This window comes from Nelumbo nucifera, chromosome 5 (genome assembly GCF_055504915.1).
Source record: "Nelumbo nucifera cultivar China Antique chromosome 5, China Antique-T2T, whole genome shotgun sequence".
NCBI classification, from domain to species: domain Eukaryota; kingdom Viridiplantae; phylum Streptophyta; class Magnoliopsida; order Proteales; family Nelumbonaceae; genus Nelumbo; species Nelumbo nucifera.
The window spans coordinates 14830736-14854031 of record NC_142653.1 but is presented as its reverse complement, the minus strand read 5'-3'; the positions used below and the strand labels follow the sequence as shown (position 1 = coordinate 14854031).

The 23296-nt window shown below is 38.3% G+C and overlaps 2 protein-coding genes across 3 annotated transcripts in view; one reads left to right on the top strand and one right to left on the bottom strand.

The window, feature by feature from the left end:
- Positions 1–8721: 8721 nt before the first annotated feature.
- ABC4 (UbiA prenyltransferase family protein) lies at positions 8722–13864 on the bottom strand. Of its 2 annotated transcripts, XM_010268884.3 has the most exons (10): positions 13391–13862; positions 11880–11983; positions 10726–10797; positions 10491–10629; positions 10017–10123; positions 9828–9927; positions 9712–9750; positions 9439–9549; positions 9249–9314; positions 8722–9161 (listed from the first exon to the last, which is right to left on the bottom strand). In XM_010268884.3, the coding sequence occupies exons 1-10, from the start codon at positions 13730–13732 to the stop codon at positions 9027–9029; spliced, it is 1215 nt and encodes a 404-aa protein (XP_010267186.1). In that variant the 5' UTR covers positions 13733–13862; the 3' UTR covers positions 8722–9026. The 2 variants fall into 2 exon arrangements, with proteins under 2 accessions (XP_010267186.1, XP_010267194.1); XM_010268892.3 differs by lacking the exon at positions 9712–9750 and having other exon boundaries at positions 13391–13864.
- A 128-nt stretch (positions 13865–13992) lies between these two features.
- LOC104604502 (uncharacterized) overlaps positions 13993–23296 on the top strand; it is a 37545-nt gene continuing 28241 nt past the window's right edge. The window contains exons 1-9 of the mRNA XM_010268871.3: positions 13993–14672; positions 14875–14963; positions 16762–16828; positions 16954–17069; positions 17640–17706; positions 17850–17898; positions 19926–20011; positions 20224–20489; positions 20565–20620. Coding sequence (XP_010267173.1) covers positions 14505–14672; positions 14875–14963; positions 16762–16828; positions 16954–17069; positions 17640–17706; positions 17850–17898; positions 19926–20011; positions 20224–20489; positions 20565–20620 — 964 coding nt within the window. The 5' untranslated portion in view covers positions 13993–14504. The remainder of the gene's footprint in view (positions 14673–14874; positions 14964–16761; positions 16829–16953; positions 17070–17639; positions 17707–17849; positions 17899–19925; positions 20012–20223; positions 20490–20564; positions 20621–23296) is intronic.

Below are 23296 nucleotides of genomic sequence, written 5' to 3'. Positions count from 1 at the left end.
TCCAAGATGTTTGTGAGTAGATACACTTATATCAACTGATTCTTTAAAATACAGCTATTGTCCAATCATCTTCTGTTGAAAAAGATAATGATTATGTACCAGGAACATCATCACGTTCCAGGTGCTATCAGCAACGCAGTGGTTGTTCAAATGCAGATGTAAATCCCTTGGAAGAATAAAAAAGTGTTACACCTGGCAGTGTTGGTTCACCGCCAGCATCAGTAGAAATCCCAACCGTTAATTCTAGTCTTCGCACAACCGTAAGTGCTTGTGCAAAAGCTTTTGAAGATAAAATATTTTTCGGCAAATAGCAAGGCAGCTGAAGTCGATGTAACTAATGACCTTCTATGCTTGAAAAACCTATGTTCGAAGTTGAATGCTTGTGTTGATTAAATGTCATAATGTACATCATTCTGATTGGAGCTAAGGGCATACACTATCTAACAGAGGGATGAGAGATCCATCATATGGATGGCCGAACCCTACAAGTAGGTTGGGCAAAATTTCAAAAATCTCTCTCTCTCTCCCATGTGGGAATCACATTCCCTATTTTAGAAAACTGCATTTTCAATGATCAATCTTGAACCCTAAACCAGACTAGATCTGAAACCAAAAAAGTAGGAGAGGGATATACCTAATTCATAGTTGTAGTAACTCCCAATGAAGGTGTTCACGCCCAAGGAGATCTCCAAAGACTGCTCCCACTGAAGATGACACAGTGTAGGGTGGAGCAGAATCAGCAGGGTGGTCCTTCAGCAAGAACCAGATTCTTCACCAAGAATCTGATGGAGGGCGAGTGAGCACGACTTCAGATAAGTTTTTCTCCAAAAGCTTATATCAAGAACCTTTCTTGATCGCTCCTACAGGTGAAGATCGAACTGGCTATGGCGGAAACAGTAGGAGAAGGCAAGAGCAGAAGATGGCGTCAGTCCAGCTGGAGCTGTCTTCTCTCTTGAATCAGTAATCTGATTGAGTGAATTGGGGTTCGCCCTCCTCCTCTATTTATAGCCTTAAAGAGAGGTTCTCCTAATCCCATTAGGAGTTTCCTAATCCAAATCTTGTATTTGGATCTGGACTCTCTTTAAGAGATAAGGATAATCCGTTATCTTATCTACAGATAAATATCAACCATCTTAATCTAATTAGGAGTTTCCTAATCCAAATCTTTATTTGGATCTGAACTCTCTGAGTGGATAGGGATAATCCCTTATCCTATCTGCTGATCTAAATCCCAGAACCACCCTTCTTTAATTAATCATATTAAACCAGTTCGAATTGGGCTTTAGGCCCATTAAGTCCATGTGCTCACTTATCCTCCAAATTACTGCCCAGTTGGGTATCCTTGTATGGCGTGGAACCCAAACATTGATCTACACATCAACCACATGGGTTCAGCCCAGCCTCTGTTACAAGGCCTGGCCGAATTCACTGTAGGAGACAGTGAACCCCTGAGTCCATCACCATGGACTCTAAATGGGCCCAACATTTACACTAAATGGTCCCTGGGTCAAGCCACCTTATAAAAACCCAAGGACTGTGGGCAGATGCAAGATTAGCCCATCAGGCATTACCCTCAATGGTCTTACACTTAACCTCTCAGTCCATAATGAACAAACACTTCCCGACAAGAGAGGACCTCTCCCTCGGCTACAAGGAACAATGTTGCACTCTTTACTCACATGGATCCTGGGAATTAAAACCTTTTGCAAATATTTTGAAACCATTATATACATATATATTTTGCAAAAACAAATTTCAACGGTTGAAATCGGCTACTGGCAGCTTTGGTTTCCATCAAAGAGAGTGCACCCCCGATCATTCACTTTGTCCGACAAAGGGGTTGATCCTGTCACTATGATCACCCACTCAGATGAATTCTCGGACTGTCCCAACATACCTAGGTTTTGACCCCCTCTAAGGATCTCATTGATTGGTATATCAAAGACAACCAAATTCGACACCTAGTGCAGTATCATAATCGAATCTAGGGGTGTAACATTCCAGTTTTGCCCATCTATCTCCAAGGTTCAGGGCAATACTGGAATTCTAGTCTGGTTCAGGGTTTCAAGAAAACCCACACTGCATGTACCTCATGTCTCACCCTGAAAGCTGAGACAAGCTACCCCAACCAACTTGGCGGCACATCAGTTTCAGCCTTTGTAGGATAAATCTCCCAAGATCTATTCAACGGTTGTGAAGATTCTAAACTAACACAAGTCTCATATATGTCCAGTTTAAGGGTATTACATAGAAACACACTATAATAACATGAATCAAATATGTACTTTATTCATTAACATTAAATGTCATAATGTACATCATTCTGATTGGAGCTAAGGGCATACACTATCTAACAGAATGCTTGTGTTGATGATCAAAAGACTAAATCAAAGGGTAAATTAAAGGCTTCTGGCTTCGCCTAGCTGACCTTTCAGCTAATACAGAGGAGCACTTGATTGGAGTGATATATGAGATGCTAGCAGAACTGAGTAAAGGAGATGTTGTTTCCACATTTGAGTTCATTGGTAACGGAGTTGTTGCAGCTTTGCTGAACTACTTTTCTTGTGGAACCTTTTCCAAGGAGAGAATATCAGAAGCTAATTTGCCTAGGTTTCGACAACAAGCACTTAAAAGATTCAAGTCTTTTATTTTTGTTGCTCTTCTTGCTGGTGTTAATGAAGGGAATGAAACTCCTATGACTGTCTTGGTTCAGAATCTTCAAAATTCTCTGTCGTCTTTGAAGCGTTTTCCAGTTGTACCGAGCCATTCCTCTAGGTCGTCTAGTGGAAGTGCACGTCTCTCATCCGGGCTGAGTGCATTGGCTCAGCCATTCAAACTACGTCTTTGTAGAGCTCAAGGACACAAAAACTCTTCGTGATTATTCGTCAAACATTGTGTTGATTGATCCCCTTGCAAGTTTAGTTGCTGTAGAAGAATTTCTTTGGCCAAGAGTTCAGCGAGGTGATGAACCTGCATAGAAACCCTTGGCATCTTCAGGAAATTATGAGCCTGGTACAACACTTGCAGGAGCTGGTGCTTCATCACCATCACCATCTACACCTTCTTCCACTCGTTGCCATTCCACCAGATCCAGATCATTGGTGACTATTGGAGGTGCATCTAGGAAGGACCAGGCTCAAGATAGTAATACATCTGCTATCTGAGACACAAGTGAAGTTATAGAACAACCTCTTAGATGCTGATCAAGTAGGGAGCTTAATGGAGATCCTTCTTGTACTGTCAACAACATTGTATTCATTAATGGATGGAATTTCACAGCATGGACGAGACATTGCAGATCTATGGATTCTAAAACACTTTTTCAAAGCTAATTGAATCATTTCCCTTCATCTTATGTACCCATGAAATTGGCTCCTTCAGTAATTGTAAATTTAAGATACATACCTCCAACATTGAGAGATTGTAGGGTTAACTCCCTTGTGAAACGAAGAAAGATGGCTTGACCACTTAATTAAATGGAATTGGAAGAGGAAGATTTAGCACTATGTTAAATGTTGAGCTTATTTATGGATTTTTTTTGTCCTATCCAGACAAATGGATAAACTCAATTATGATTAGCTATTTCATAAAATTGAGGGTTTGATATGTTTTATGAATCTCCAGTTGTTTGCTTCTTGCTCTCAAGTTGGTATAAATATTGAAGTGCAATTACAGTGAACATCTAAATGTGGAATGACTAAGGTGTGTAAGTTGTGTCAAGTATTAATTAAACCACCATGGTTTCTACACTTCTGATGTACATTGGTTTACTTATTTGGATTCAAGAAATCTATGAATTACTTGGCCACCACCTATTTCCACTTTCAATGGTATTAAAATGGTTGCCCAACCACATTTCCCTAAGTTAACTAAGAAAGTTTACCACTTTACTCTTGACTATCTGCCACATGAATATGCTAGAAATGTTAGACAGTGTATGCCCTTAGCTCCAATAAGATTGATGTACATTATAACATTTATTGTAAATGAATAAAGTACATATTTGATTCATGTTATAGTGGTGTGTTTTTGTGTAATACCCTTAAACTAGACACTTATGAGACTCGTGTTAGTTTAGAATGTTCACAGCCGTTGGATAAGTTTGGGGAGATTTATTCTGTTAAGGCTGACACTGATGTGCCGCCAAGTGTTGGGGTGGCCTGTCTCAGCTGCCAGGGTGAGACCCGAGGTACATGCAATGTAGGTTTACTTGAAACCCTGAACCAGACCAGATTTCCAGTATTGCCCTGGACCTTGGTGATTAGTGGGCAAAACTGGAAAGTTACACCTGACCCTAGACTCGATTATGATACTGCACTAGGTGTCGAATTGGGTTGTCTTTGATATGCCAATCAGTGATATCCTTAGCGGGGGTCAAAACCTGAGTATGTTGGAACAGTCCGAGAATTCATCTGAGTGGGTGATCATAGTGACAGGATCAGCCCCTTTGTCGGACAAAGGTAATGATCGGGGATGCACTCTCTCTGATGGAAACCAAGACTGTTGACAGCCGATTTCAATCGCTGAAATTTGTTTTGCAAAATATATTTATATACGGATACACACACACACACACACACACACACACACACACACACACACATATATATATATATATATATATATATATATATATATATATTATGGTTTCAAAATGTTTGCAAAAGGTTTTAATTCTCGGGATCCATGTGAGTAGAGAGTGCAGCACTGTTCCTTGTAGCCGAGGGAGAGGTCCTCTCTTGTCGGGCTGTGTATGATCATTATGGACTAAGAGGTTAAGTGTAAGACCATTGAGGGTAATGCCTGATGGGCTAATCTTGCATCTGCCCACAATCCCTGGGCTTTATAAGGTGGCTTGGCCCAATGACCACTTAATGTAAGTGTTGGGCCCATTAGGAGTCCATGTGATGGGCTTCAAGGGGTTCACTGTCTTTTCAGTGAATTCGGCCAAGCCTTGTAATAGAGGTTGGGCTGAATCCATGTGGCTGATGTGTAGATCAATGTTTGGGTCCCACGCAATACAAAGAAGCCCAATTGGGCAGCAGTTTGGAAGCAGTTTGAGCACTTGGACTTATTGGGCCTAAAGCCCATTTCGAACTGGCCTAATTTGATTAGTTGAATAAGGGGGCGGATTTGGGATTAAATCAGCAAATAGGATAGGGTTTTACCTTATCCACTCAGAGAGTCCAGATCTAAATTCAGATCTGGAAACCTCCTAATGAGATTAAAGAGAGAGCTGATCTAATCTGCAGATAAGATAAGGGCTTATCCTTATCTTTTGAAGAGAACTCCTTATCCAAATACAGATTTGGATTAGGAAACTCCTAATGAGATTAGGAGCTATCTTTAAGCGTATAAAAGGAGGAAGGGGGCGAACCATTCAGTTCATCCCACCATCCCAGAAATCTCAGAGATCAGATCTCAGAGCACCCAGAGAGAAGACATCAACAGTGTGACTGTGCCATCTTCTCCCTGCGATTTCCTCCAGTTGCTGCCACAGCCAGTTCGATCTCGATCGTAAGAGCGGTCAAGAAGAGTCTTGATATCAGTTTTTGGAGAAAGTCTGATCAGAAGTCGTGCTTACTGCCTCCATTGAATTCTTGTTGAAAAATTCAGTTCGTTGGATGGACCTTGCTGATTCTACTCCACCATTCACTGTGTCATCTTTAGTGGGAGCAGTCTTTGGAGTTTTTCTTTGGGCGTGAACACCTTCATTGGGAGATACTGCATCTCCGTATCAAGTATATCCCTCTCCTGCTATTTTGGTTCAGATTTGGTTCGGTTCTTGGTTCAAGATTGGTCATTGAAAAATGCAGTTTTTCTAAAACAGGAAATGCGATTCCCACATGGGAGAGAGAGAAATTTTTTAAATTTCGCCCTACCTTCTTGCAGGCTTCGGCTATCCATATGATGGATCTCTCACCCCTTCAAGAAAAGTAATAAAGGATGAATATATAATACATCTTTTTTATGCTTATTTTTTTCTAGTTTATAATGGTGAAGCATCTACTTTTTCAGTGAACTACAATCATGTTATATCATCTATGGTTTATTCAATGTCGTTGTGGATCTTGTTTCCTCGTCTAAAATCCTCGTCCAAATAAATTATCATCTTAATTCTGTTAGAGAAGAAGCTGGAATTGGTAAGCCACTCACAGTGCTATTGTAACGTTCGTTCTTCCTCTTTTTGTTTAAAGGTTTGGCCTGCTTCTCAGTTTGTAATTCTGGGTTACGTTGGAATTGTTGTTTCAACTTGTATTCATTTAAATTTGTAAGTTTTTGCATGCGAACCCTGTTGAATTATCAGTTTCTATGCAACACCCTTCGTTTCATTTCTCTTGTTTCCTATAATAAAAGGGAGTGGAACTATTCGCCTCTCTCTCTCCCTCTCTCTCGCTCGCTCATCTTCGTTATCCTTGGGGCCTACTGGAACTTCTCTGACTGAAGCGTTGAACTTTAGTCTCATAAGTGCAATTTCATTTGCATTGGTGCAAAAACAAAGTTAACTTAAACCTCAAGCAAATTAGAATTTGCACTCCTATGCATTGATGCCAGTGCTATTTGCGCTGAAAACAAAAAGACCCATAGTCCTGTAGTGATGAAGCTCATCATTTTTTTTCTCATAAAGCCCGCGTGAATTTATCTTCTAACTTGGATTTATTTGAGTGACTATTACCATTTTAAAGATCTGACTGAGCTTCAGTGGTGAAGCTGATCGTTTTTTATTTTTTTCATACAAGTCCTACATGTGTTCTGCCTTGCATTGATCTGAGTGAAAAGTGAAGTGCCCAAATTGATTGACTTGTTGGTTATTGCTTCTTCTTTGAATAAGTTATTGAGGAGGTTCTAAGTTCTTCAATGGCTGAAGTTGAAGTGAGGTTGGTTATTGAGGTTCAGTATAAATTCATTTACACTAGCATAAATGTATAGGAGTGCAAATTGCACTTTAAACAAACCAAATCTAAAGACAAGCAATAAAACAGTTCAGCCGCTTCATTATCAAATGGCCCCCAAGGCAATTACGTTACCTATCTCTTGGCCTGTCTGGCAGCTAATCAGTCTGTGATTTGTGAGGTTCTATGCCCCTTTGTTATCCTCGGCACAGCTAGTCAATTTGAAATGTGACCAAGAGTTGTATGAATTTTGTTACGATCCATTTGTCTCATGTTGGTAGTATGAGATGTTAATGTGAGGTATCCCATATGTGTTTGGATTCCCTCCCTCTAACAGTTAGCTTTTAGGGATGAGTTCTCCCAAGGCACATAACAAACTTCTATTGTTATGACATTTCACTATTGTTCTGTGCCCCTTGTTTCTCTGATCTAACAGTTAACTAAATCGTATAAAGTTGTTGGTTGGGAATTGAAATGACATTTCACTTGGACGGCAGATGTATTTGTAAAGTGTAATTAGTGTATCGCCAATTTGTCATCTGCAACCTGTTGTTCTCTTGAAGTTTTGAATCATTGGGGCACGAAACTCTTTATACCAGGTGAACCATGAATTCATTAACTGCATACTTTAAATAGTTTTGCCCCCTTTAAGGATATATTCCAATCAACTAGGGGTGATGATTGGCGATTTATAAACCAATCAAAAGGGTTTTGTCTAGGGGTCAAGTATTTGTCCAATGTGATTCGTCAAGTTGGTTTACAAATCGCTACTTGACATCTTAACCTATTGTGGCTACTGTTGTTCCCACCACACTTGGCCAAATCACATTGCAGTAATATGTAAACCAACTTTGAACTCAAAATTGAAATCGAGCCTCATAGGCTTTTGATGAGCGATGCCTTCTTATATTCTATTGGAAAATGATAAAAAAGGCATAATGGAACTTATCGGTAATTCCTTTCTAAACTGAGAATTTGTAAAACTGTAATATTGCAAAATTATGAATTTGAGAAATTGTAGAGAGGAGGGATGAGTCGTGCCACTTGATCACTTTCTTTAAAACCGCATTGGCCCATACGGTGCAACTGAATGATTGCAAATCGGTTACTAAGATAAAACAACCCATAGGCCATTGGTAGGCATGCACTCGCTTACTAGATCTCTGCAAACCACAAAGAATGATGCTCAGAGAAAAATACTGTGTTGAGTGCATTGGTATGTGTTTCTGAGTCGACCAATACTCCTTTTATAGTGTTCTCAGTCACCCAAATGGACATAAAAATGTCATTTCAGAGAGATGTCTTTTTAGAACAGTGCACCTTTTCGAAGAGACACAAAGAAGAAGAGACACGAAAAGGAAGAAGAAACGTTTTAAAAAATAAATTTTGAAATTCAAAAGTCAAGACTGTGTTGAATGCACTGGTGTGTATTTCTGGGTTGATCAATACTCCTTTTATAGAGTATTCTCAGTCATCCGAATGGACACAAAAGTGTCCTTTTAGATGTCTCTTCAGAAGTCAAACTATTTAAACCAATCAAAACTAAAACGATTCGGTGGAGCGTTCATATACATGTACACATACACAATACCCGCACCCACATCCCGTCTTGTCCTGACCTAGCCCGGCTCAGCATGCACATGTGAAAAGAACCCCCAACCCCTTCTCACATGCATGTAAACATCTATAGTGCTTTCCTCCTATGAGTTCCTACCCATAAAAAGAGCAAGTCTATAGATATAATCAAACTCAACTCATTTTCCAAACAATGTGGGGCAAGGAGTCTTCTCAAGCATTCAAAGGAGGTAAGAGGAAAAGACAAAACCCAAAGAACACAAGGGAGGGAGGAGAGATTCTTGAAAATTTCAATCTCCCTCCAACATATTCTAATGGTTTGCATGTGGTAGAACTGTTATAATATACAAATACAATTGAACAACAAGAAAAATTACATTTAATGCAGGTGCTCACTCATTGTTTTTCTATCAAAAAGCAATTCCTTTATCATAAACAGGGGCAGCCACGGTGTCTCTTTTCTACTTCCCTTTTGGTTGTTAAACTGAAATACTTCACAACAATGACTTGCATATCTCAGGTCTAGATCTACTCCTAGCTCTTGGATGCAGGAACATATCAAGAGAAAAATGGCTTTGGAACATATGCTTTTGCCACAGTTCTAGTGGCCACAAGCCCAGCTGCCAATGCAGCTCCAAATAAGGCATGTAAACGCACACAATAATATTTAGCCATGAAGATCTTGTTACTGTCCTGTAAAAGTTAAAATCTCATAACAGTAAGTGAACAGATTTGAAAAAATCACAAGGACAAGGAAAGCTCTGTGTGTTTGTTACCCACAGTGTGATTCTCTTCAACATAGCTGACTACCAGCTTTCCAATTGGCAAAGTCAGTGCACAAAGAAGCTGGAAAATAGGTCATGATTTAGTTAACATTAAACAAGTGCAAAATTTGATAGTTGAATCAAGGAGATGGGAAGAGAAACCTGAACTAGATAATTTCATCTGTCCAGAGTTAGCAGTAACTTACAATGCATGTTAGAGGAAGAGCTTTGCTTAGACCAAGAGTAAACAAAAGGAGGTACAATGTCACAATTGCAACTTTCACCACGAGTGAGCCTTTTTTTGTGCCAATCCTGACCTGACAATGTTAACAACTTAAAAGTCAATTAACTTTTTCTTTTTAGATAAGAGTGTAATTGTATTAAAAGAGTGAGAGCTTCTCTCAAAACAGAAAATCTTTACAATCCTTACAATTAACTTATATTTTTAACATAATATTTTCCATAGTAAGCTTATTTACCAGAGGAGATATCTTTCCAACAGATCGATCACCATCCACCTAAGGTGCACCCAATCTATATAAGCCAATTTTATAAGAACAAGTAGATAAATGGACAGAGTTCAAGTCAAAGGTACCTGGTGAAAATGACTACAGAAAAGAATTAAGGATGTTGTGAAGCCAACAAGAAGTGATGCGGATAAAATTGTGCCAGTTAGGGGAAGATGATACAAATTACTGCATAATGGATCCAAAACCTTTATGTGTCAGGAGGTAGGCATATAGAAATCCAAAAGAACGGCAGGAATAGTTAATTTCTTGACAACCTTCTGCTGCTCTGCAATAAGTAGAAAGCAGTGGTAGCAAATGGACCAAATGCTGCAAAGCACAAGGGCTCTCCTAATCCTTGATAACTCAAGCGAAAGGGTGGGCACTGCAATGGATAAATATCAAATAGACCATATAAGAATCATACCCTGTCAATAAGCAGATTGAACTTGTATAAGCTAGGTCCTGGCAATTCCAGGATAACTAAAATGTTGTCAGTCATTTTGTATCCTCTGGATGCAATGCTTGAGAAGGCAAACAATATGGAGGTTCATATTATTGCTAACTAAAATACAATTGGGCAGCCAGAACTGAGTTCTTTTCCTAGCAAGGAAGGTGTGGTCAAACTCATAACACCTCACAACTTTTATTTGTCAAGACCTTAGATGATTACTGCATCATCATGGAGCTTTATTTTTGACTTTCAAAATTTATTTGAATTACTCAAGAGAAACAGACTAGCACGTTCATACCTGATAAATATAACCACAAGTAATGGCACAAATCAACAATAGTATGGAGCGTATATTTCCTGCTTCAACAGATGCCCAGGTAAGCCCCATAAAGCCAATAACAAGTAACATATAGGCAGAAACAAGGGTCCCTGTACGACTTCCCAAATCCATAATACAGGCAGAGTTGGTGATTTGACTCATGTACAAAACCAGCCAAACATGCATTTATAAAACCATGAGGATGAAAATGTACCTGTCAACCATATTCACTACAGATTCTTTCTTGTTCTTATCTGCCCCTGTATCAAAATCATAAACGTCGTTGCTGCATAAATTGTAAATGTCCATTAGGAACTTGATAAATTTCCATGAGTTACATCAACCACATATGCCACATATCCATGGGGTCCCTCAACAATCACAGCCCTGAGATGTTACCAGGGCTGAGTTGAAATTCTCCACATTGCCTGTGACCTTTAGTTGGACAGTCCAAAAATCAGAATAATCATCCAAAACCTCTACAAACCAGAAAATAGGAGTATGATCCAATGTTCAACATTTCAAGATTGAATTCTCATCCCCACCCCCTTCTATGTAGTTTGCATATGGGTATCATTTCATATTTGGTAGACCATTTCGTTCTCTTATCAATATAGAGATGTAACTTGGGTTACATTGGGTTGAGCATTTGTTAAAATTTGAATGGACCCGACACCTATGTAGGTGAAATTCTGCAAGTTGGGCAACCCAAGTTGTACCCCCAGTAAGGTACTTCTAGAGTTCTCACCAAACACACTACGGAGAAAAGGTGTATGTGAACCCATATAAAAGGACATCCATTGCTCTGGACACCAAAAAGGGAAAGGATAACAATCAATGCCTATATAAAAGTGAAAATATTAGACCAATTTTGAGGACCATCACCTGGGTGTAGTTGGAAGTTTTTAAGCTATGAAAATATGCATTTTATGAGTTACAATTAATTGGCATGTGTTCCCATGTTCCTCTGTACGTCTACTTATGGAACAAATTTCAACCAAACAGACATTGCCACATGTTGAATATAAATCCCCCTTTCTAGGAATATTTTTAAATCATAAATTAGAAAATTGGCTTATTACTAATTAGCAGAAATCTTATATGATATGGAATATAGGGTTCATATGGACAAGAAGAGTGAAGAGTGAGCACATTGTCAATACAGAGGGTCTTCTATCTGATGGATGGTCTAGATCAGCCACTTGATTCTTCCAATTGGAAGAAATAAGCAGGATAGTCAACAATACATGTCTTTGTATGTGCACATGTGTGTTCACACTTAAGCTATATATGGCAACATAGTCATGATTACGAGATATCTGTTTGCCATATTAATTCATAAATCCAAAACAAAGTAGTGCGTCTAACCTCAAATTGAGCCAAGTGATGATAAAAACAGAAGAAAACAAGAGCATAAGATAACGCCTGGCAAAGAAAAGACCCGTCTGCAAATAAGCAACTGCACTACCCACCTGTCAATATTAGATGAGGCAACAAGGTGAAGTCATTAGAATCTACCAGTGAAAGAGAAGCTAGCTATCACAAAACAAGAGAAGTATAGAACAACCAAATCCAGAATACTAAAAGTATGAGTTTCATCTAAAAACCAAACAATTCAACAGATAACCATTTCAGCATCTATATGTATGTTATGTGTATGTATACAAATATGCATATGCATATATATATGCACACAGACGTGTGTATTAACTAAAGAATTCAGGAAGTGATAAAGTTTTGTTTCTGGTAAGCAAAAAAAGAACTGTTAAATAACATGGCAACCTACTCACTTTGACATTCCTAAGAATCATTAAGAAACATCCAATAAAAACAGAAGCATTAAGAAAATAGTAACCATCAGCTCCCAGGAACACAATCAAAATCTATTACCATGTAATACCAGTTAGTCTGATAATACCATCTCCTGCACCATGCAATTTGCAATTTCCACAAAAATACTCTTTAAGATTTCCATATCTTCAATACTCTCTTCAATTCATCAATGTTTATTCTGGTTTCCATACACAACACAACACACACAGGTTAAAACTTACAAGAGTAGTATGTCTGCTCAAAAATAGGATCTTCCAAAGGTTGTTCTCCTGTTGTTGCCATATTCTAGCAAATGCTCAACCCAATGCTCCTCTCTCTAATATAGCAAGATAGTCACTCTTCTTTCTTTATTCTCTCTATCATTTACTCAAACTTTCTTCAATCCTTCATGTTGTTGAAATCTGATTTAGCAGGACTGTTATAAAAGGGGTGTACCCATTTTCTTATAGAAGGGGCATACCTAATTAGTCAAAAAGTACATGATCTAAAAGACAAGTGTGCACCTGTATATTAGGTCTTAAAACAATAGTATTTTTTTTGCCATTTCACTGGGGATGTGCCCATGTGGGATTCTTCATTGACAGTAAACACAACAAAATTTGAAATGTATATGACTTGCAACAGAACCTCCTCCAGTTCAAAATGATATGGACAAACCTCAATGGGCAAAATATTGATCTCACAATTCTATAGCCAAGAAGAATGCGGTTAAGGACTAACTTTGATTGCTATTCAGGTTAATTTCCTAATGTTAATAACTAACCTAAATGTAGATATAGCTTCCAATGTTAAAATTATCGTATCAGGTTCTCATTGGACAAAAATCCATAATAGTCTGTTGCTATCGTTCAAACTGTAGACTTCATTATATTAAATCGGCTTTATCTTTCAATTGTAAAGTATCAAGAAACGCTGCATTTACTGTGAGCGAAAAAAAAAAAAAAGAAACACCGCATTTACTCCATGATTTATTTAAGCTGTTTGAACTCAAAAACTTCAAAAAGCATTTAAAGAGGTTACCACTAGAGTCTGTAAGTAAAACTTACAGTGAGAGGAACAATAGCCACAGAGTAGATAGGCAACTTGATTGCTCTCCATATCAATGTGGCCCGAGAAATCTCGTCCTCCTTCGGTACTGCTTCTTCATTCTGGGTAGTGAAGGAACGCCCTTCTTCGCTCTCATAAGCTTCCCGGCGCCAGTGACAAAATTTGTCCTTCGACCATATTCCACTTTTTCTCTTAAAAGGCGGCTGAGTGCAGTAACAAAATTGTGATGACGTTTTCACGGCGTTGGGAATAAACAATGCTTCTGCACGAAGCATGAGAAATTTCAGATTTACGGCGAAAGAGGATACGGAAGGAAGGCTGAGAGCAGAAACAGAGGCCATGTTATTTACATTCTAGACTAGAATCTTCTCTCTCTCTCTCCCCTCCTGTATTCGTAGAATTGAAGAACCAGTATTATCGCGGTGATATAGCAGAACGCTATCCTGTCTGGATTCCATCTACCGCTAATATCCAACAATTGATTGACACGGTAGATAGGACTGTGAACGGGGCCCATACCAGTCCGTTTGTCTACGTCAAAACTCGAAAGTGGTCCACTGGTGAGCTGCTGAAGGAGGGAGACTAGGAGATCCATTATTTTGCACTTGTTCTAGTTCCAGAAGGGATGTCCGATGTTTCGCTCTGTGGGAATGGGCCGAATGGCAAAGGACCTCTGTGAGAGCTCAATGTCAATGAGGTACATTGTTTGGAGAGTTGGAGTGAATCACTACTCACTAGGCTGTCGAAAGTGAATCGTAGGATAAAGGGTCGCGTTCCGGGCTGTAGCCCTTATCATAGGTGCTAACTGCTAAGCCAGTAAGCCCGGCCCGGCCTTTTTTTCCTTTTTTTTTTGCAAAAGACTCAAAACCATAACGTAGCGCCCGCCCGCCCGCCCATAGAGGAAGACCAATCACGATGAGGAAGAGCAGCGAAACCCAGTAGACGTGCATAGAGCCATAAACCCCCATTACGGGCTCACGAATAAAAGTGGGAACGCATCCCGCCTCCCAATTCCATCTCCTCTCTCTCTCTCTCTCTCTCTACATTTCGCGCTCCATCTCTCAGTCAGTGGCAGTGTGGCGCCGTAAGCACTGATCGGTGGCAGCAGCAAGTATGGGCGGGGGAAGAGGTGGGAACAAGCGAGGTAGGACCCAGAGAAGGCATTTCAAGCAGCACAGAGAGAATGTTTGGAAGCGGAGCAAATCAGATAATCCTCCCTCCGATAACTCTACTTGGGAGCCCTTTGCTACTGAAAACATCGCCTTCAATGAATACTACAAAGTATTTCTCTCTTTTCTTCTCCCTTTCGATCTCTGATTTGTTTCACTTTTATTTTTATTTTTGACCCATGCATGATGCAACTAGTGAAAAAGAAACATAGGAAGAAAATGCTTTCTTTCTTACTAGACTTTTGACTGTATGTTTTTGAGATGTTTTTCTTTTCTTCTTGTTTGAAACGTTGACGAATTACTTTGGATTGTAGGAGCAAGAGATAGTTCCTGAGGAAGAATGGGATATTTTTATGAAGGTGCTTCGAAAGCCATTGCCGGCTGCCTTCAGAATAAATTCAAGGTAAAATAAAAAAAAAGAGATTCGAACAATTGTTAAAATACAATTTCTTCAAGTACTATGACCTGGAATCCTTCAAGTACTTGCTTCATTTTTATTAAACATTTTTTCTTTCATGTCTGAGCATATCATGTTTACAAAGTGACTAGTTTCTTAGAGAGGGATAATGAGTTTCAACCCTTTGATGGTTCCTTTTTATTCTTAGAAGGTCGGGAGTGGGTCTAGCATAAGGTTTTTGGAGGAGGATTGGTCGGGAGTTGGGAAGTTCTGTGAGATATGCCCAAGAATATACAATTTTTGTAAGAAGGGAGTGCCTATTTCTGATTGTTATGAAATAATTAATGTTTCTGTGGTTTGGACTCCAAATTTTAGAAGGCCTCTATTCCATTGGGAGATGGAGGAGTGCTTGGAAGTTGGAATTTCTGACAAAACTTCAGTCAATGAAGATTAATCCCTCATCTGCAGTCATCAGGTGGTGGAAAGAATGCAAGGATGGGAAGTTTACAGTCAAGTCGATGTATTCTATATTGATTACAAATCAGGTGGAGGCTGATTAAATTTGGGGTGTGTGGGGGAAACCAGTGCCCCGTGGAAGCCTTTTCCTGGCTGATAGCCAAAAGGCTGTATCTTAACACAGGACATTTTGAAAAACAGAGGATTTCAGTTTCCAAGTAGATGTCTGCTGTGTCTGGCCAGAGAGGAAAATATTATCCATCTGTTGTTTCAATGCAGTTTTATAAACCCATTTTGGTCCTATTTCTTCAAGATGTTTAAGGTGGACATGTGGTCAATATCAGATTCAGCCGAAATTTTTGGTTGTTGGCCAAGAATTCAGGGTGGTCGTAAGGTCAAAATTCTATGTAGCTGTATCCCCTTTGTTGTGTGTTGGGAGGTATGGAGGGAGAGAAATAGAAAGATTTTTGAGAATAAAAAGAAAAGGATGGAAGAGATTGTGGCGATGATTAGTTCTTCAGTTATTGGATGGGTGCTGCTGCTTCCAGAATTTCAAGGACTAAAGAAAGAAGACTTTGGTGCTGATTTTTTATGTACTCTGAATTCTTAAATGGAGTTTTGGTGTCTTTGCTTTTGTTCTTTGAAGCTTGATGTTTGTTTTTCCTTGTATTGTTGCAGTTTTTATTGGTAGGGGTGACCCCTTGTCACCTGGTTAAGTTGTATTTGCCTTTTATATTTAGCAATGAAGTCTTTTTTTTTTTTCTTTATTTGTCTTCAAAAAAATAATCTTTGAGGTACAGGGACTGCCAAATTTTAGGTTATTTTTCTTTTCATGTGAAGTTAAATGATGACAAAGAATGACAAGGTGACTTATCATATGGAAAACTCCTCTATTTCCTTGAACGAATTTTCTGGTTTGAGATAGAAGGTAGTTTATTGGAGTTTTTAATGTAAGATTTGTTAGCATCATATGTTACATGAACAAATGCATTACTCCCATAGTTTCATTATGAGAACCTAATATGCCTCTTCGTCATGGCTTTACACAACCGATTTCATCCATTATGGACAATTCATTTGTTGTGTTACCTATTTGATGGAGACAACACCACTGTATCAGAGAATATGCAATGCGTAATTTGTTCTAGTCTCACTTAGAGAGGAGAAAGAAGACCGTTACCATGATCAGTGATTTATTTTATGAATTCCATTTTACTTGCCAAGTAGTCTAGTTCCCTTGCTCAAGCTTAAGAGTTTTTATTTAAATTAGTTTACTGAATCTCCTCATATTACTATTTTTATATATCTTTAATTAAAAATTTCAGTAGTTTGTTTTCTGGATTTGCAGTACCCAGTTTTTTGAGGACATCAGGTCTCAGTTAGAGAATGACTTTATGAAATCTCTTGCTTCTGAGGTTGGTTAATCCCAAACATTTATTCCCATAGTTGTAATTTGATGGCTCACCATATTGCTGCAATGCTTCCATTGGATGCTTTTTTCTCTTTACATTCACATTTCACTCCCATACATTATTCATAGGTGACTGATGAAGGAGAAGTGGAGGCAATTAGACCATTGCCTTGGTATCCCGAGAACCTTGCTTGGCATTTAAATTTTTCCCGTATGCAGCTAAGGAAAAACCAGACCCTTGAGAGGTAACTGCTACCTTATATGATAATTTACTTGTCCATTTGGATTTGCACTATAAACAGAACATAAATAGACAGCTAAAATTTGATTAGTTTACTGTCAGAGAGTTGGACTGTTATCAACCAATCCATTTTTCCTCCACTCATTTCATTTTTACTTTGTGATTGTCATGCTCCAGTTGTTAGGGAGAGTACTTTCCAGTATGGTTATAGAAGTATATATTATGGAGGTGTATTATCATCTTTATTTGCTTATATAATATCTCCTGGATCTTAGCTTTCCTAAATATGAATCTTGTTCATCATTCACGTAGCTTTTGATGTACAATGATGGTGTGGGTCCCCAAGCCCATGTACAGGTTCTGTCTGCATACTCAAAGATGTATGTACACTTAAAAATTTACATATTGAGAGTACTTTCTTTACAGTTCCAACTATCCTTCACTTTGATGTAGAGCTGTTACTATTATTTAGTAATCCTTCATATTTTCATATAGAAAAACAACTCTTTTGAGTTGCTCAATAGCTGGCCAGGTGTTTGTCTTGTTTCAGTATTTCTGATGCAGTGAATTTCAGGTTCCATGAATTCTTAAAGCAAGAAAATGAAATTGGAAACATTACACGACAAGAGGCCGTTAGCATGGTGGGAAAATTCAATTTATTATTCTTGTTCTGCCTTTTTAATTATTCTATCTCTTTGAAGTCTATGATCCAGGGGTTCAATTTATGTTCTATTGCCTTGTGAATAAAATATTCATTTATTTTCTTTTGTTTCTGGTGATGCAGGTACCTCCGTTGTTCTTAGATGCGCATCCAGATCATTTCGTTCTTGATAGTAAGTTTCGATTGCTGATTCAACCAACTTATTTTATTAGAGTTTCTCTTTATGAAGTTCAAAAGCAGATATTGATGATTAAGGAACGAAGATGATTTTCCTGTACACCATTAGCTGTACATTTCAGAAAATCTTTGATACCAAAGGAGGCTTTGAATTATTAGCAAAGTTTTAGTTCATATGTGGTTTCAAAATACTCTTCTAACTGGTAGTGAAAGCCTTGCTGTGGTAAATAACAGTGACAAAGGAACAGCTGTATTTTGCATTACATGGAGGCCTTTATTGGCCCCACTAAGATGCAAATTCTTCAGAAGGGGAGGTGATGACCCTGCTTATGGGTGCTGGCATTTGTAAGAATGCCCAGGTTTCTTCCTTTTCCATTGAAGGGGATTCAGTTAATGTGGTTAGATGGTGCTGGTCTGTATGATGTGGTCCTTGGAAAGGCCTTTCTCCCCTGATTAAGTAAGTTGACAACCACTCTAGGTCTGATAGCATGTTGTATTGGCAGAGCTGTTTGTTCATAGCTTTTGTGCATGAACAAACATGATGATGATCATCATCTAGGCCTTATCCCTTCCGTATGGGGTGGTTAGCTATGTTAATCCTGTTTTTCCATTCCATTCTGTTTAGTGCCATTTCCATTGTTAAATTATGAGCTCTCAAATTATTACTTCAACCCATGTCCTTTTAGGTCTGCCTCTAGCCCTCCGAGCCCCTTCAGCTTGCAATAGATTGTTTCTTTTTACAGGTGCTGTAGATGGTCTTCTATGCATGTGACCGAATCATCTTAGTCTACTTTCTCTCATTTTATCACCTATTGGAGCTACTCCTAGATTCTTTTAAATGACTTCCTTTTTGACCCAATCCTTTCTAGTTTTTCGACTCATCCATCTCTGCATATGCATTTCTGCCACACTCAATCTCTGGACTTGTTTCTTGACTGCTGAATACTCTTTTCCATATAAGATTGTTGGTCTTACAACTGTTTTGTAGAATTTTCGTTTTAACCCAAGTAATATTTTCCTATCACATGACTCTAGATGCACCCTTCACTTTGCCCCATCCTACTCTATGGGCAACATTCTCTTCAATCTTTCCCTTGTTATGAACTATTGAATCGAGGTAATGGAAATCACATTGAGTTATCTCTTGGTCTCCAATCCTAAGTATTCCCTGATTTGGACTCCTATAATTGCTCTAATCTGTTTGTCAATAAACTTAATTTTGCATTTAATCCTTCGTTAGTTTCATTGATTTAAACAATGTCATCAGCAAGCAACAATCACCATGGAACCTCCTTCTGAATATGTTTGGTCAATTCATCTATGATTAGTGCAAATAAATAAGAGCTAAATGTTGAACCTTGGTGAAGATCCGTTATAACAGTAAAATCTGATGTATCTCCCATAGGTTTTCCCACATTGGTTGTTTCACCCTCATATATATTCTTAAATAGGTCTACATATCTATTTGGAACCCCTCTCTTTTCCAAGACATATTATCCTTTATCCTCTAGGGGCTCCTATGATATGCTTTTTCTAGATCAACGAACACTATATAAAGCCAAATAGGTTTCCTAATATACTTTTTTCATGTTGTAACCTTTGCTCAATTATTCTCTCGAAGTTTCATAATGTGGCTTATGAGTCTAACCCTACGATAGTTATTACAACTTCAAGGCTGCCCTCTGTTCATAAATATAGGCACCATTCTGCTCTTTCTCTATTGATCAGGCATCTTCTTTTCTTTCATTATCTTATTAAATAGTTTAGTTAGCCATGATAAGCCTACCTCTTCCATGCCTTTCCTATTGGAATACCATCAGGTCCTAATGACTTTCCCTTATTCATCTTATTTAGCACCTCCTTCACTTCAATAATGGAAAGTTGAGAAATTATCCTCCTGTTAATGTTTAATTGAGTACTGATCTTTATGATGGTATATCTTTGTGGTTTGTTGCTGTGCTGACTGATTAATTACTTGAAACATTGATTTTACTTGTTTGACTGTTTCCTTTGCTTATGCAGTGTGTGCAGCTCCTGGTTCAAAAACATTCCAATTACTTGAGATGATACACCAATCAACAAAACCTGGATCACTTCCTGATGGAATGGTTTTATTTCTTTCTTCTATTATTTTTTTTTAATTATGTCTAATCCAATTGGTTTTTCTATGTTTGAAATTTAGACGAGTACCAACCTTTTTTTATTTACTACAAGATTTTTTTCTTTGTTTACATTGTTATAAATACTTTTTTTCATCCTGATAATTACTATTGTTTTGGATATGTAATCATGATTGCCTTCTTTGTTTTCCTTGGTCCAGGTTATAGCAAATGATGTGGATGTCCAAAGATGTAATCTTCTCATCCACCAGACAAAAAGAATGTGTAGTGCCAACTTGATAGTTACAAATCATGAAGCCCAACACTTTCCTGGCTGTCATCTAGACAAAAATTGCATAGATGCATCTGATTTGGGAAACAATAAGGATCCAAAGATTAATAAACTCCTATTTGATCGTGTTTTATGTGATGTTCCATGTAGTGGAGATGGCACTCTTCGCAAAGCCCCTGATATTTGGAGGAAATGGTAGTTATGTTTTCATCTTGTACTTCATTAGTTGCTTGTCCTGTCTAACTGAATCATTCTAATTCTTGTATTCAGGAATGCAGGAATGGGTAATGGGCTCCATCGCCTCCAAGTGCTGATAGCCATGCGTGGTACAGTTCATGGAGAACTTTGAGTGCTAGAAGTTCCTTATTTTTTGTTGTTCTTTTCTGGACTTGTGTTGTTTAAATGCTCTGTGCTTTCTTGTCTGCAATGTGTCCAGGGCTGGGAGGAATCTCTCTCTCTCTCTCTCTCTCCCACCACACCCCTCACATAACACTCTTTTCAAGGTTATTGAAGTTGGTATGTGATATGTGATAGGAACCGCTGTTTGTTACACCAATGTGGGAAATAAAGCTAAGTAGGCAGCTAAGATGTAGTTATGAAGTCATCCCTCCTTGACAATGGTTGCATTAATAGAATCCAAATGATAAGTAGGCATTTGAGGCACAGGTGTCTGAAGTTTTAGAGAAGGCTGTTGAGTTCCATATGGGATTGGAGGAAGAAGATAAGGAAGGAGCATGCATTGTGGAACAGAGTGATGTTGAATTTCCTATAGGTGGTAAGGGGGAGGGAGGAAAAGTGGATTTTGTGAATTTGGCTGATAGGAATGTTAGGGTTGGCAAGAGCCTAGGTCTGTTCCTCTGGGGTGGAAAGGTGTTCGCAGGGAATGCGTTTGAAGTGTTTGAGAAGAACAACAAAGAAGAAAGGATGAAGAAGTGTTATGTAGGGGAAGGAGGAGAGGCATGGAACGAGGAAGGAGACAGGTGGGATGAAGCATTTGAAGGGGGAGACTGATGTGTTTTTGAGTTAGGGAGGATTTTGTGCTTTTGCTTTGTCTATCTGAGTGTTTGTTGCTTAGTTATTTTCCCGGTTGAGTGTAAGTTGGTTGTTGTTGGTCTGTTGCTTTCTTCTCTCGGGTGATTTCCAATCACCTTCCTATTATACTCTTTTTTTTTTGTTTCTATTGAATTTATTTTTATCTTCAAAAAAAGTAGGCATTTGGATAGGCCAAATTCATTTTGCATTCAGAGTGAACATCTGCTTGAGATATGCATCAAGAATCAGCTATCTCTCTCGCTCATGCTTTGGCTAGGGCTGAATGGATATGAGGGAGATTTACTGCTGAGGCAGAGTGTCCTTTGGGAGTAGGGGTTTCTGTATTGTACTGGGTTTCTGTTCTTACTATTGCTGTGCCTAGGTGGTGGTTGTTGAGATCCCCTACCAGGAGCTCCTTTTTACTTGTTTCGTCTGATTATTTGTGTTTTTTGGACCTGAAAATTTCTTTATACCTCTTTTTATTATTTATGAGTAGACTTTTATGTTATTCATAAAAAGGAAATTTTCATATATTAAATGCTGTTTGTGAAGACACTTCCCTCAGTCTTCCATATTAATGCATTAAATTTGCATGAAATTGGTAGTTCTCTTGATGCATCTCTGATTGAAATAAGCTGTTTTTACATTTTCCTTTTGATGCATCTCTATTAATGGAAAAAGATGTAAATCCATGCCCACCATAGATTTGGCTCTTAATCTCTCTTTAGTGGTGTTGGAACATGACTCTAGAATTGACATCAGCTGAATGAATAATTTGAAGGATGGCCCTTGGAGATTCAACTGCCTATTCAATTAGATCAAGGAAATTACTTCACATGTGGATTGTCATTCTAGGTGGATTCCTAGAGTGTTTAATAGTGTGGCAGATGCTCTAGCAAAATCTAGGATGGGCAGAGATTCCTTGTATAGTGGTTCATCTTTGTCTATGTAAATGATTGGGGGGTCATTTTGGTTTTGAGGAGTGTTAACTTTTCCTCAAAAAAAAAAACCACACTCAAAAAGATTCAACTTAAGGAGACAAGTACGAACAATATGGCTGACACACCATGATTAAAGAAATGGTGAAGAGATCTTAGTTATGCATCCTGGGGCTTGGGGCCTCCTAATCTAAGACACACTTCCCTACACCCTCTATTGCAAGCGTTTCAGATGCTATAACATTTTTTAATATTATATTTTTTTATACACTCAAGGAGGTATGTCCATCAGCTGCTAGCTGCATGCTACGTTACCTGGATACAGCAAGGACATGGCATTGGATACAGAATTTACACTAAAAATTGAACCATAAGGAATGGTATGTCACTAATCATCTTGAATAAAATTTACTTTACCTTTTTTTTTTCAAAAAAAAACCTCTTGAATCCTTCCTAGGATTTAGGTATCTGTATCATATTGGGTTATGCTTTACTAGTGTAATTTGGTTTTTCAGACTCTTAAGTTACCCTCTCTTTCATCTATTGGTTTTTGTCAGTGTATTTAAAAAATTTAAAATGCAAAGCCATGGCATTGACCAGGTGACTGACTAGGAATTTTGGATTCTTACTGGCTTGCTGCTTACATGACCAAATAGGTTGGTGTATGGATATAAACACTTTACTTGGAAGTTGGGGCAGATAAGTAGTGATCAATGTTTTGGAAGACACATGTGGTGAGCTGCCAGGACCTTTAGAGGCATGTAGCGTAAGCCTGAAGTGGTGAGGCTTAAGCTCATCTTATTGATTTTTTAAGAAACAATTAGACTAAAAATGAGAAGTATAAAAAAATGCATAGTAGGAGCATATTTTTTTTATGTACAAAGGAACAAATGATCACATAACCAAATGAGTTCAGTATGCTAGGAATTTTAGTAACTATTAAGAGGTTCTAAATATTAGATATTTCCTTAAAATAGCTTTAAATATGCTATATACAAGCATGCATACAAATGCATATAATTATATAGACAC